General features: G+C 48.4%; 1 protein-coding gene across 1 annotated transcript in view; it reads right to left on the bottom strand.

Annotated features, from left to right (window-relative positions):
- The window catches only part of LOC115483773 (nesprin-1-like), a gene marked incomplete at both ends in the record, with an annotated part of 36,624 nt that extends 21,173 nt beyond the window's left edge, over positions 1-15,451 (bottom strand). The window contains 11 exon segments of the mRNA XM_030226016.1: positions 315-3,097; positions 3,179-3,416; positions 3,539-3,712; positions 5,569-6,711; positions 6,773-7,087; positions 7,417-13,598; positions 13,601-13,972; positions 13,975-14,074; positions 14,077-14,159; positions 14,162-15,253; positions 15,256-15,451. Of these exon segments, the coding sequence (XP_030081876.1) occupies positions 315-3,097; positions 3,179-3,416; positions 3,539-3,712; positions 5,569-6,711; positions 6,773-7,087; positions 7,417-13,598; positions 13,601-13,972; positions 13,975-14,074; positions 14,077-14,159; positions 14,162-15,253; positions 15,256-15,451 (12,678 nt within the window).
- Positions 15,452-15,458: the final 7 nt, after the last annotated feature.

Here is a 15,458-nt window from a genome sequence, read left to right as displayed (position 1 = left end):
GCAAAGGAAATTCTTAATCAATCGAAAGTTTTGCTCAATACTATGTCACTGTGGTGCTATTATTTTAAAATATTAAAAAAGTTAGGGTTTACCTGACTGTAAGCCTAAGGTAGATGGCTAGGAATGTTATGGTTTTTCTTCTTTAAAAAATTATTTTTTCTTAAATTTGTTGGCCTTTCAAGCTGGATAGATAACAAATACTACCAATCTATTGACTGTTTCAATTTCTATTGCAAATCAGCTCTAATCAGCTCTACAAATATTTATGCAACGCTTTAAAGGTAGTCAAATTTACGTCTGTTTGATTAGCTCACCTGTACATTTCCAATGGCATGCGACAGCTTCTGAATATTAAAGTGCAATCCGGCCAAATTCTGGACGGGCTCATCGCTAAATTTGGTACGCTCAATGGTGGCCTTGACGCGATCGATGGATTGTTGGTATTCACGCCAGCGTTCCGCCTCTCTTTCCAGTTCGCTTTGCTGGGTCTTGGCATTGGCCAAGGTATTGGCCAGCTTGGTCTGGAACTGTGTCAGCTCGGCCGACAGCTCGGATTGCTCGTAGCTGTTGAGCGAGGACCAAATCTTGTCGGATGCCTCCTGGATTTGCTTGTGCACCAGATTGCGTATGGGCGCCTCGTTGCCAAAGAAGATCTTGTGCTCCTCGAGATCGTGCACGAGATGCTCGTAGTCGATGCCATGCTGGCTGTTCTGCAAACGCAGCTCGGCCTCGTGCACCCAATCATTGAACTTGGCCACCAGCTGCATGTACTCCAGACGCGAGTCGCGATTGTTCTTCAAATACTTCTCGCGCTCCTCGAGCTCATGCGGCAGCGAGGCGACCAGTGAACGACCCTCGGAGAGCATCTCTAGCAGAGAGCTGGGCATGCCCACGTCCGTCTTGACGCTGTCATTGATTTTATTGAACTTCTGCAATTGCGATTCAATGTCCTTGCTGAGTGCTTGATGCTTCTGCAGTTCACGTTCCACCGACTCGGGATCACGGTCGAGCAGGGGTCGCGACTTGGCAACGCCTTCATTATTGTGCAGCCAGTCGAGTATCTCGCTCAGCTCGGCGGCCATCTTTTTGTGGGACTCGAGCTGCAGCTGATGCTTCTGGCGCTGCGATTCGACAGCCTTGCGCAGATTCTGCAATTGATTCTTCAGGGATTGCAGCTGCTCTGTGATGCTGTTCTTATCGGCCGCATTGCCCTCGGAGGCGATCTTCTGACCCTTGTCGTTGGCCGAGGCCAGCAGTCCCTCGCACTCCTGTATCTTGACGATGACATTGTCGTATTTGTTGATCTTGTCCTCGAGGCTGTCCGGTGAGTTCTCGATGTCGATGATGACATCGGTGTACTTCATAATGAAGGCAATGATCTCGTTGATTAGAGCTATGAACTGCTCGCGCAGCATCAACAGCTGACGCAGATGCGCCAACTGATCCTCAATCAGTTTAATCATATCGTCCTGCTGCGCCAGGATGCTCTGCAGCTCGGGCAAGTCGTCCATTTGCATGTCGCCCATTTTGTGCTTGCTATCCTTGAGCTCCTTCAGTATGCCCTCGTAGGCGCCCAGCAGATCCTGCACATCCTCAATCCTGGAGCCAATCGGTCGATTGAGCTCTCGCATGCGCTGCTGTATGGTAGCCAGGAACTGACTGCAATCGGCCAACCGGTTCTTGGCATCCTTGTACTTCTTGATGTGATCGCCCAACGTATTGACACGATCGTCAATTGTCTGCTTGATACGACCATAACGATCCTTCATGTTCTTGATGTCGTCGTTCAGCTTTAGCTTGTCCGCATTGCTGAGCGTCGGCAATATGCTCTTGCCCTGCTCGGACACATCGTTGATGACGCCGCCCATGTTGTCGGCATTCTGCAGTAGCTTCTTGTAGTGGGCCAGCTGCTCCTCGAGCACGGGTAGGCTCGTGGTGCGCAGTTCACTTTCGGTGGCTGTTTCCATTTCGTTTAGCCAGTCGCCCATCTTTTTCATTGAATCCTCGAAGGCTTTGCGTCCCTGCAGTAGATCGTCCAAGGACTTGCCGCGCTTGCCGCTCTCATCCTTGAGCGTCTGATAGTCGGCGGCAATTTCATCCAGAATGTGCTGCAGCGCGGCCTTGTCTGGCTCGCCGCAGTCCTTCATGATGTTGGCAGCTTGACGCTGGACATCACTGAGGACGCTGTCATTGAATTGCTTGGCGTCATCATCGTATTTCCTGTTCTCCTGTATCTTCTTCTCAATCTCAGCGGAGGTCAGTGGATGATAGACGGGCAGCTTGCGCACCTCAGAGATTTTGGCCTTCAGCCATTGACGCGCCTTGTCCAGATCATTCTCCAGTGCCTTACGCGCCTTGCTCGCCTCCAGCGCACGATCCAGCTCGGCCTTCAGAACGCCAGCCAAATTGCGATTTTCGCTATTCAGATTACGCAAGGCCGACTCCAGTTGGGCATACTCAGCAGACTCCAATTCGGGCTGCATGTTGGCTATGCGCTTTTCGAGGACATCCGCCAGCGATTGCTTTGCCTCGGCATCCTTCATCAGGCTCTTGATCTTCTGCTGGCGCGCCTCCGCATCCTTGGGCGAAAAGCCCAGAGCAGCTGGCGCCTGCAGCTCGTCGATTTGCTGCTTCACCCATTGCTGCAGTTGATCGATTTCGCCCTTGGCCCCATCCACGCCCTTATTGGTGACATCGAGCAGCTGTGCCTTGCGATCGATGCGCTTGCCCAGATCGGCGAAACGACGATCCAACGATTTCATTTGCTCCTCCACCTGCTGCCCATCCAGATTGCTAATGACCTCAGCCACCTGCGCGGCCTTGCCCTTCAGCTCTTGTATCTTCGGATGACCCTGCAGCTCGTATTCGTTCTTAATCTCATTGATGGCGGCCATTTTCTGGGCACAATTGAGACCGGAACCGCGATCCAGCACATCCATGCGCTTAATCAACGTATCGAACCAGTTCTGCACATCCTGCATGCCCTGGCGATAGCCGTCGATGATACTCTGGCCCGCCTGCTTCTTGGCAATGGCATCCATCAGCTCCGATTCGAGCTTGTCAATGTTATCATCCAGATCCGTGTCCTCATCGCCTACTGTTGGGTTAAATGAGAGAAAGAAATTTGTGTGAATTTGTGTGATGCTCTGCACAGAGCTGCATCGCATGAGCTACTCACATGATCCTGTCATCTCGAGCATCAGCTGTGAGCGCTTGTCTCCAATGGAGTTCAATAGATCGTTCATCGAGACCAGCTCCTGTTGCGCGGCATCTGGACGCAGCTTGCATGGACGCATTAGCCAATCGGAGACAGAGCTCTGCTGCCTCTTGACCCAGTCCTGCAGCTCGGCGCGCTGCTTCTGCTGTTGCTCCAGTTCGCTAACGGATGCAGTCAGACCACCCAAGTGGGATTGCACCTGGGCATAAGAAGAGGACACATATAATTCAACAAAGGCTCTAGCTTGTGCTGTTTGTTTGGACTGCGTTATTTAGTTTAGAGAGCAAAGCCGCCACCATTGAAGATTTGAATGCCGCTTACCTTAGCGACGAGTGCATTCAGCTTGCTCACGTGTGCGCTATTCAGCCGTACTATGCGACAATAGTTTTGAATACGCTCGTAAGCAATGGGATCCGACAGCGCCTCATTCACATCGCTGAGCTCAACGTCGAGATCGTTGTCATCGTCGGTTGAGCTCCGAGTCTTTGGCGGCGGCTGCTTTTGTTTTTTGTTATTTTCGAGGCGAATGCAAATGCAAACAGGCAGGCGGCGAGCAAAGTGGGCGTGGTAGTGCGGTTTATTATACAACAACAAGAGGAGTTACGGTGCGGCAAATCAACATTAGTTAGAGCGGTGTTTGGTTGGGGGTGGTTGATTTTACAGTTGGTTGTAGTTGACAAAAGTCGGTGTAGTTGGGTTAGGTATAAAAGTAAATTGCAATAAAACAAAATTAACAAAAGATCATAAGGTTAGGGTAGAAAAATTAAATAGGTTCACTTTCTAAAATGTAGAATTGGGCGAGTAGATGGCAACGATCTAGCCTCAATAATCAATTGACTTTAAATACAAAGCTCTGCTCTGGTTTCTAAGCGTTTCTAGATCGTTTCCCAAGAATTTTGTTTTAGCTGTTTATGCTCGTTCACAAAGTAAAGAGAGTATATTGGCTTACTGCAATTCGTCTGTTCGTTCTTCTGATTGCTTAACATTTGAAGCTAGAGACTCTACATTTGTTAGCTATACTCATATATAGTCGTTGCTCTTAATATCAAGATTGCTTAGTATAGCTCTACAGGAGCGTGGCTTACTTGGTATTACTATATCTTTTGCTATTGCGCCTTGGCATATATGCCCGAGTGAGCACTCGCCGAAAAGTCTTATACGGCGTATATATATGAGGATAACATATCAGATAAAACTATCTATCTAGCTATCTATCTATAAATCTAAATCTATTAATATATATCTATTTATTTTTATATCTATCTATATATATTTCTATCTACCTATCTATATCTATATCTATATCTATATCTATATCTATATCTATATCTATATCTATATCTATATCTATATCTATATCTATATCTATATCTATATCTATATCTATATCTATATCTATATCTATATCTATATCTATATCTATATCTATATCTATATCTATATCTATATCTATATCTATATCTATCTATCTTTCTATTTGTATATCTATCTATTTATATTTATATTTATATATATCCATTTCTATTTCTATCTATCTATCTACAGCTATTTATATCTAAAAATCTTGTATCTATGTCTATTTATGTAAATCTATCTACATCTCTATATTTTTATATCTATCTATCTATCTATCTATCTATCTGTTTATCTATCTATATATCTATCTATCTATCTATATATCTATCTATCTATCTATCTATCTATGTCTATCTATCTATCTATCCATCTAACTATATCCCTCTATCTATCTATCTATCTATCTATAGCCATCTATCTATATCTATCAGACTACACTAGCAGACTCTCAAAAATTTAAAAAAATGCTGCTAACTTTATGTAGATTGGAATCAAGCTAAAGTCGTCTGCAAGCAGAAATTCCTATAAAGCGTTTAGTATAAATCTTATAATATTTTAAATACTATTAAATATAGGTAACTGTTCTGCTATGATTTCATTGCAATTTAAGCACAAACTTATATGCTTTGTCAAGTCTAGCAGAGCGACATTAGAGCTCTTCAATCAAATAAATCTTCAATGCATATTAGCTTAATGCAAAATATAAATAAAATAATTATAATAATAATACTAAATATATTTTCTTTATATCAAGCTAAAATTAATTTTTGTCTTACTAGATTTCTTTGGTTAGTTAATCAAACTATCAATATATGCATCAACTTCTGTAGACTTGCTACTAAATGAAGCCTGCATGCAACCCATTCCCTACCTTTGCTCCATCTACATCGCCATTTTCTACTTTAGTTAATATTTTTACTAAATAAATAAACAACAACTACAAATGGAATAGGAAAAACTTTATAGAAAAGCATAAAGCTTCGCTTAGAACCCACCTGATCCAGCAGATCTTCGAGCTTGGCGCGCACCATCAGTTCACGTTCGGGTATGGCATGCATAGCTGTCTCCAAGGGAGAGCTGGGCCGGCTGATGGATGCTGTGGCTGCCTCGCAGGCCTGAACGGCAGCTGCCAGCCTGGATTTCTCATTGTTCAGTTTATTTTGCATATCCTGAGCGCACTTGAGCTGGTTCTGCGCCAGTTCCAGGCTAGTGGCTGGCTCGTCCAGTTCGGTTTGTATGATGGGCTCGTAGGCCTCCAGATTGCGCATGATATTGTCCAGCGTATCCTCGTACTCCTGGAACTTGGCCAGCGATTCGAGCAGACGATTCTTGATTTGCACCGAGGTCTGCAGCAGCGAGTTGTAGCTGTCCTGTATGTTCTTCAGCTGGGACTCGACAGTCGGACGTATGGCTGGCGTTGTTGGCTCATAGCGTTTGATTTGAGCCTGACCCTTGGCGTTCAGGTCATCCAAATTGGTCTGATACTTTTGTATCTCGCCCAGCAGCGCCTCGTGCTGTTTGATCTGCTCTTGCGTTTGTTCGCGATTCGAAATGAAGAGCGAATTGTGCGCCATCAGCTGGAAGGAGATTTGCAGCAGCCATTTCTCTACATCCTGCAGGCTCTGATGATATCCATTGTAGTCGAGCATCTCCTGTTCCAGATCTCGAATGTAGCCGGCGCAATCGTTCTTCAGCTTATCGCAACGCGACTGCAAACGATTGACCGCATCCAACTCGGTGCCCAGATCACGTGCCTCCGACACCAGCTGCTCGAGATCGTTGCCCTTCTGCTTGAGCTCATTGCCCAGCGTCTTGTAGCGCTCGAGCAGAGTTTTCATCTCGCTCAGCTCGCCCTTCGTTTCGGGCGCTATCTTCAGCGTCTTCTCGGTTTCGATTAGCCATTTGTCGAGCCTCTCCTTATTGGCTGCAAAATCATTCCAGCGATTTTGGGCCTGCTTCAGGTCACTTAGCTTCTGCTTGACAGCCAGGCCCAGAGCATCCCAGTCCTCACGCACCTTGGTCATCAGGTCACGCAGCTTCTCCTGCTTGTCCCCGGGCGTTATATTCGAGGCCTTCGAGTAGGCATCCTGCACCATGGCCAGCAAGTGTTGGCCCTCTGGCAAATGCGAGGCCAATGACTGCAAGTGAAGTGCATAGTTCTGGGAGCTTTGAATTAGGCTTAAGATTTTTAGTACTCACATTGACAGTCTCCAACTTTTGCGCAATGATCGCGGCATCACCATCGAGGCTGCAGTCGTTGAGCACCTGCTGGGCCTTCTCAATCCAGGCATCCATTTCGTTCTTGTAGTTGAGGAACTCGGTGTGATCGGACAGATTCTTTTCGACCTTGGCCACCAGACCCTGAGCCGCGGTTAGCAATTTGGTATAATTGGCCTGCGTCTCAATGGTCTGGTCACGTATGCGCGTGCAGGCGCTTTGCTCCATGAGCAGCTCACAGTTGTCATTCAGATCCTCGACATTTTCACGTTCGGCCAGCACCTCATCCAGCAGTTTCTAAGAGGGAATGCAATATTAGTTAACAGGTCGGACAGAGAGCTGTGTGTGTGTGTATATATTAAGCATTAATAGGCATTAGACAAAGTCTGTGTAGAAATGATTAGCTGCAATAGTGTGAGTGTGAAAGTGATTAGCTGAAAAGTTAGCAACTCTGATTAGTTTTGTTTAGTTTGTGAATCAGTTTACATATAGATATATATTGAAATTTTGCTACGGGGTGCACTCGTTTTTAGTTCATTTCAATTGATTATATAAATACAATTTTCTTTGGGGTTAGCGTTGCGTGCGACAGTTGCGTGAGATTTGACGAGAGACTTGTGGCTTACCTTGGCATTGACCAAATCTTCGGTGGTTTTATTATCGGCTTCCTGTGATTTGGCAACGCGCTTGCTCATCGTAACAATCCACAGATTGATTTTGTTGAACTTTTGCAGGAATGTCTCCCAAGCAGCCAGACAGGTCTCCAGGCCGCTGCGCGCATCTCGCGATAGAGCTTGAAGTGTTTCCCATTCGCCATTCAGATGCTTGATCTCCTGGGCCACATTGTCTTGACCCTCGCTGCCGCTGGTGGCTATGACCGCCTGGCTGAGCTCTTCGCAAGCATCGAGCAGCGATTTGCCCTCCATGGAGGTTGCCTGTATATCACCCAGGCGATTCAAGCGCTCCTCCACCTGATCCTTTTCGCCATGGCAATCGGCGCACTGCTCCACCTCGATGCGTGTGCGACGCAGCCAATCTTGCAGCTCATTGTAGGCCTGCTTGTATTTGTCGTGATTGTTCACCTGGTTCTCCAGCGACTCGATGATCTTGTTGACTTGCGCTTGCAGCGCATCGAATTTGCTCAGACCCGCTGCGAAATCGTTCTTGTCCAAGCTATTGTCCTCGCGCAGACGCACATTGATCTTCTCCACAATATCGTTGTGTCCGTTGATGTCGCGCTGGGTGACACGGAATTTCTCCAGAGCAGCGCGCTTTTCGCTCAAGTCATTCAGATACTCGTCGCTGGCTTTGACACTGGGCTCAATGTCCTCCAGCCACTCAAGCAGTATCTTGTACAGCTTGAAGATCTCCTCCAGCTGGGACAAGCGATTCGCCAATTTCTGGCGCACATCGTTCAGATCGACAAGCAGCTTATCGAAGTCCTGCTTGAGTGATTCGGTATCCTCTTGAATCTTGGCAGCGCCATTCTGTTCGGTATTCATAATAACCTTCTCCTTCAGCTCCAGCAAATAGCGCAGCTTGTTCTGTCCCGTTTCGAAGCCCTGTCGCAAGTTCTTAACCGTATTCAATTTGATTTGCACCTCGTTCAGCGTGCCGGGTATTTGTTCGCACTCAGCCAGCTTTTCGCGTGTGTTTTCGATCCACGACTGGCATTCCTCGTACAGTGTGTGATGCTGCTGATGTTCCTGGTAGTGCAGCTCCAGGCGTCGCATTACCTCCTTGGCCAATGTGAGCAGCGCGTTGTATTTGGTGGTCAACTGCATAATGCCATTGCTGATGCGTGTATCGGAGCAGGTCTCGAGCAGAACTTGGGCCTTCATGTTCAAATTGTCCAGTGTCTTTTGCCAATCGAACAGGGTTTGCAGTAGTCCTTGGAACTGCTCCAGCACCACCTTCTTTTGGGTCAGGCTGTCCTGCAGCTTGTTGTAGGACTGCACCTGCGCCTCAGTCTGGGTCAACCATTCGAGCGCCTCGGTGTACTGATCTTGGTAGTCAGACCACTTGACGATGCCGACCTCCAGGTAAACCTTGGCCTTGTCGAGCGCGTCCACATAGACATCGAACTCCTCCTGTAGGAGAGCGACTTCCTGTTCAATGATCGCGCAATCCTCGGGCTCTGCTGTGCGACAAGCGATCTCGCCCTGGGCCAAAGCATTTTGTAGCTTCGCTGAGCCCTCGGGAACTTCACCTTGCAGTATCTTGAGCTGATGCGTCTTCTCAGCCAACGCTTGCTTATCGCCCGTTGGCTCAGAGCACTTGCTCAGTCTCTCCTTGGCATTTCGCAGCCAGGTGGCAAAGTCGTTGCCAGCATCGATCAGCGCCTGGTAGCTATCGATGGTGTTCTTCTGTTTGGCATACAGATCCTTGGCCTGCTTGGTCAGATTTTCGTACTTATCGGAAATTTCCGTAGCCGGTGCACCCTGCTGCAAGTCGGAGGCCTTCGAGGTCACCGATTGTATCATGGGCTCAAATGAGACAATGTCCTGGACAATGTTGTTCGTTTGGCGCAAATTAGCCTTGCGTTCGCTCAGGCCACTGCTGAGACCGGGTTGTCCACGCTGGGATTTGATGATCTTCTGCTCGCACGCCTGTTGCAGCTTGGCCTCTCTGTCGGTAATCCATTGCTGCAACTGCGTATAGCTGGAGCTGTAGTCAGCCCATTGCAAGAGATTTGTCTCCAGCTGCACCTTGGCTGTGGACATTTTCTTGACCAATCGATCCCAATCGGTTTGCAACTCCTTCATTTCACTGTTAATGGCATCGCGTCCATCCGAGCGCGTATTCCGTATGATCTTCTCACCATTATTGATGGCTGTGTGCACCAGATTCTGACCAAATTCGCGATTGCGTATTAAGTCCTGTATTTGCTCGAGGCGACGTTGCAGCGCCTCCTTGGAGCCAGCGCCATCGCCAGCCGATTGAATCGTTTGCTTGGCATTCGAAATCCAATCCCTGGCCGACTTCATGTTGGCATCGTATTCGCGATGCTGATCGCGATTGGTTTCGACCTTCTTCAGCACATCCTTGGCCAGGTTAACCTGTACCTGATACATGGAGCCCAAGTGTCTGAGCTGATTGTTCACATAGCTATCCAGATGCGATTTGAGTAGACCCGCAGCGGAGGCATTAAATTTATCAATGTCGTCCTTGCCCTTTTCCAGGCGAGACATTACCTCACGCATATCGGCCACCTGTTTCTCCTTGTCGGGCAGATTGGGACACAGGTTTAGCTTATGGTTCTTGACAAGTATATCAATCTGTTGTAGCCACTCCATGAGACGTTCATACTCCTCTTTATATGCGCGCCATTGCACCATGGTAACTTCCAAGTTCTCCTTCTGCTGATTGATCTCGCGGAACAAACTTTCGAAGCTATCACGTAGTGCGCGTATATCATTGCGTATGATCTCTTGGCCCTGCGTCGATGTACTTGCCAGCACCACCTCGCCAGTGTGCACCAAATGCTCAACCAGAAGTTCGCCCTGCGCCTGTTTGTTGAGCAGAGCTTCGGTGGCTTGCACGGCATTCTCAATGGCCAGCTTATCGCTGAGGCTACTCTGCTTCAGTGCTGGGAATTTCTCACGAGCGCGACTTATCCAGCTGACTAGATCGTCGTAGGCTTCCTTGAATAGACGATGATCTCTGTACTGATCCTGACGATCCGACAGCAATTTCTGTGTCTTGGCAAACAGTTCATCGAACGTGTCGAGCACTTTCTGTGCCTGGAACGCCGCTTGACTCTGTTGGCCGCTGGCAATCATTTCCTTAGCCTGAATCTTCAGCGAATCCACATCGATTTTCTCCACGCGCACTTTCTCCTCCGTGGACTTGACGCGATCCAGCTGTGCACGTTTCTCAGTCATTGTCGTCTGATGCTCACCCAATTCCTTTAGCAAGGCATCCAGCCATTCATTGAACTTGCGCACGTTTTGCACTTGATCCAGGAAACCAGACCATTGCGTTATGGAATCATCCAGATTCGCCTTGACATCCATAATACGCAGAGCAATGCCGGACCAAAGATCTTGCAACTCGGAGAGCTCCTTGTTAATGGCTTCGTGGCCATTGGGCGCTGTGTTTGCCAGCACGTGTTGAGCCTGCTCTAAGATCTTAAGCACGCGCGCAGAGCCCTCGTCCTTGAGCAGAATCACATCCTGTATGGTGGCCAATTTCTTATCCAGTTCCTTTTGGCTCATCGATGACATGTCCGAGCAGTAGTCCAATTTCTCCTTAATGCCATTTATCCAGGATGCACACTCGCTGATGGCGTTATCGAAGTCCTCGTGCGAGCTAACGTACTGCTGCCAGCGATTATTCAAGTCCTTGACCTTGTGGAAGATTTGCTGATATTTGGTTACCAATTCGGGGCCAGACGAACGCGTTGTGCTGGGTCCCTTCAGCAATGTTTGCGCTTTCTCCGTAACATTATCAACTTCCAATTCCTTGGCGCGCACATCACCTTGCAGTGCCTTCAACGTATCCAATTGGGCACGCTTCTTGGGCAGATCCTCCTTAAGAAAAATGGCATGCAATTCATTGTCGGTGTCACGTATCCAGGCCAAGCACTGATCGCGCAGTTGCTCATATTCGGACCACTGCTGCAGGCGTGCTTCGATGGCTTCGATGGTTGAACTGATGGCTGCCAGTAGACCTTCCCATTCCTGTTGTGTTGTATCGATCTGGGACTTGATATTCACTTGACCCACATCAACGGTGCCGGGTATCACCTTCTCGCCCAGTGCACGCACTTGATCCACGCGTGGAAACTCGTCGGCCAGGCTGGCCTTCAAGTTCTTCAGACGATCTAGATTGGTATGCAGAGAGGTTTGCTCCAAATCAAGATCGCCCCAGTAGTGCACAGTATTCAGCGTGGCATCAATGAACTCCTGCGCATCCATGACAGCCTTCGAGTATTGCTGATGAGCACTAACAATGCCCTCGTACCGCTCCACATAGCCTTGGGCGCGCTTTTGCAGTTTACCAAAACGATCTGTGATATCCTTAAGGATCTGATCCACATGCTCAGTTTTTTCTGGCAAATTGGCTGCAATCTCCTGCAGATTGCCAACTTCCACCTGATGATTTGATATATCATTGAGCACATCGCGATAGGCCTGCAGCTTATTGCGCTTCTCATCCAGCGTGGTCTTCAGCTCAATATCCGCTGGCAATTCATGCTCCACGCTGTCTAGCCAGCTCTTGAGATTGTCAGCAGTCTCATCGAAGCCAGACCACTTGGCAATCTTATCCTGTATCTTACGAGCAGAGCTGGCAATATTGTCAAACAGCTGATCAAAGGTCAGATCGTTCAGTTGGCTGCGTATGGCCTCACGTCCCTCCGTAGCCGTTGAGCTATAACACTTCTCACCCAGCTCGACGGTGCTATTCAGCAGCTGAGTGGCCGTTGGCTGTTGTGCCAGCAATTCCTGTATGATCAGCTGTTTCTTTAGCAGATCATCGCGCGATGCCACCGTCGACAGGTCGCTGCAGTCATCGTAGCGCGCCTGGGCGTTGGCCAACAAATCGGCGCATTGCTTGTACTTCTCGTTGAAATGGCCATGATCCTGAACAGCTTGCTCGCATTTCTTGAGTATTTCCTTGGCAGTTGCTTGTATGGACTGGAAACGTGATGACACTTGTTGCACGTTGACAGCAATTCGAGTTTCGCCCGAGCTCTGCACCAACTCGGAGGTGTCGTCCTTCATTTTCTCGAAGTCCGCTTCGTTCTGGCGCAGAGTCTGAGTCATTGACTGGAAGCGATTCAGCTGCTCTTCCTTTTCCTCAAACGAATTCTTCAGATTGTAGTTCTTGAGCGTATTCTCAGCTTCGCCCAGCCAATTAATCAAGCGATCCAAATCGACTTCATAGTCATTCCATTGCTGCAAACGATTCTCCAGTCCGCTCTTCACATCGCTCAGCGAACCACCGAACTTTTCGAAATCGGCATGCAAATTGGCCAAGTCACGGGTCATTGCCTCCTTTGAACGGGCTGGTATGCCGCCAGCATGCTGCTCAATGTGTTCCTCCAGTGCTTTCAGCTTGGCAACGCCCTCGGGCAGTGCATCCTGGACTTCATTGATCTTCTGTAGACGTGCCTGCAGCGCGGCCTTGTTGCCCGAATAGTCAGAGTAGCCGGTCAACCGATCCCATAGGTTCTTCTGATAATCCTGCTGTGCCTTCTGCAGCTCACTGAACTGCTGATACACCTCGAATGCGGCATCGAGATCGGCAACTAGCTTCGCACAATCCTGTCCAACCTGTTCATACCGCTTATTAATGTCAGTCACAGACTTGGCGATCTCATCAGCATTGGCTGGGGCGGCGCTGCTCAGTAGCGCTGCTGCCTTCTCATTGACAGCCTCCACAATGCGCTTGTGCGAATTGATGTCCTGATTTGTCGCCTTGTATTTGTAGAGTTTGGAACGAATTTCCTGTGCACTGGTCCAGGTGGCAGGGCTTTCATTGTGCAGTAACTTTTCCACTTGATCCAGCCAGTTGAGCGTTTGACTTAGTATATCTTGATAGCTGGATAGCTGTACGGACTGTGCCTCTTGACGCTTCTCCAAATTACGAATGCCTTCGTCGAGTTTATCCCAACGATCGCGTATGTCACGCAAGTCCTTGCGAATCTTCTCTCTGCCCTGGGTGGATGTCTCTGGCAGAGCCTTTTCGCCAGCAGCATTCAATGCTCCAAATAAGCTCTCGGCCTGCTCCCTCTCGGAAAGCAAAACGGGCAGTATATTCGAGCTCTGTGTGGGTTCGTCCTTGAGTGCTTTTTCCAGCTCGTCTCGATCGGCTTCAGCCACAGGTCCACCTCGGTGTATTTGTCCTGGTAGAACTGATGTTCGTCAACCAGATTGGACCAACGATTGACCACCTCTTTGCTCAACACCTGCAGCAGTTGATAACGATTTGTGATTTGTGTTGTCAACGTCTTGAGGCGATCTGCACCGCAGTTGTTGAGCAAAGCGTGCGCCGTATCGCCAAAGGCATCGATTTCCTTCTCCTTTTGCAGTATGAGCTCTCGCTGTATTTTATATTTGTCCATTTGCTCGACCTTCTCATGCAGCGTTGACTTCAGCTGTTGCTCACGGAAGACAGCCTCCGCATTGCGACACCATTTAGTGAGCTCTTCCAGATTACGCTCAAATTTATCCCCACTGCGAGAGTACTCCTTTGCTTGCCTTCGATGCCTTCGATGTCATCAAAGTGACTTTTCATTGTTGTCTCCAGCTCATCGATTTCCTTCTCGAGCACTTCAAACACCCTTCTCCGAGGTAGCGGGGCTTAACCGTCTCGAACTGTGCACGAATTTCGCTTACTAGATTCACGGCCTGCGCTTTGTTTGAGCCAATTGTCCCAGCGTTTCAATCTTACGCTTTATATCGGCCTTTTCACCGTAGGAATCGTCGCACTCGAGCAGTTTGGCCTTCTCATTCGAGATCCAAGTCTTGGCCGAACTCAAGGCATTATTTAGCTCGCTGTGCTTCTGCACGCAGCTCTCCAGATTCTGCAGTATTTCGTCGGACTTTTGCACAATATTCTGGAAGAGTTGCTTGATTGACTGCAGATAAATGTTCAACGAGTTGTCCTTGATTTGATCGACTAGGATTTGCGCCTTGTCACAGACGTTATCCACGAGCACATTATGCGTGGTGATCTCCTGATGCAACAGCTTGTGGTTCTGCAACTGAGCGCGTTTCTCTTGGAGCGTGGTTTTCGGTTCCGTGTGGCTCTGCATGGCCTTGTCCACATCCTTGAGCCACTTGGTCAGCTGATCTTGAGCTATGGTAAACTCATTGAATTGCAGCAGACACTGATCGATCTTATGCGTAGCCGAGTTCAGATCGTCCGTATAGTTGTCCCACAGGGTGCGCAGGGAGCGCAGCTGTTGACGTATTATCTCACGACCCTCTGGACTTGTGTGGCCGTAGAGCTTCTCGCCGCGATCAATCAGACTCTCGAAGACAGTGGAGTCTACAATGCGCTTGTCCGACATCTCACGCAATTTGTTTTGCTGCTCTTGCAGTACGCTCTGATCGCCAACAATTTCATTTGTCTTCGCCAGCTCGTTGGCGCAGTTTTGCAAGTCCTGCTTAAATTGATCGTAGTCGGCGTCAAAGCTGTCGTGATCCTTGACGTAGTTGATGTACTTGGCAATCGATTCCTTGCACAGATTCTTCAGTGTCTGATAGCGTGTATTTAGACGGGAAAGTTTCAAATTCAGATCGGTTTCTCCTTCGATTTCCCGTCCCTGATCCATGAGTTGATTTATGGCTACGCCACGACGTTCAATGTCCTTGGCACTATCTTGTAGCTGCTTCAGATGGGCGTTCTTAGCTTCGGCAGTGCTCTTTAGGCTTTGATTCTTTACCACAGCTTCGACATTCTTCATCCAGTTATCGAGCTCCTCGATTATTGAGTCAAACTCATCCCACTTGAGCAGAGCTGCTTGAGCTTCACTTGCGAATCCTGGCAGAGGGCCATGAACTCTTCTTCCATGCATCTTCGGCTCCTCGAATCCCTTTAACACGCCGGATGGCCATTGGGATGGGTTTGGTTTAGCACTGTCTGCAGCAGCCTGTGGCATGTCTCGAATATGGAATCTCCCTCGGGCTTGTGCTGCAGCAAATTCTCAACGACAATT

This window comes from Drosophila hydei, unplaced genomic scaffold (assembly GCF_003285905.1).
Source record: "Drosophila hydei strain 15085-1641.00,03,60 unplaced genomic scaffold, DhydRS2 tig00000036-arrow-arrow-pilon, whole genome shotgun sequence".
Lineage (NCBI taxonomy): Eukaryota > Metazoa > Arthropoda > Insecta > Diptera > Drosophilidae > Drosophila > Drosophila hydei.
The sequence above is the reverse complement of the archived record's forward strand: the minus strand, read 5'-3'. Positions and strand labels throughout refer to the sequence as shown.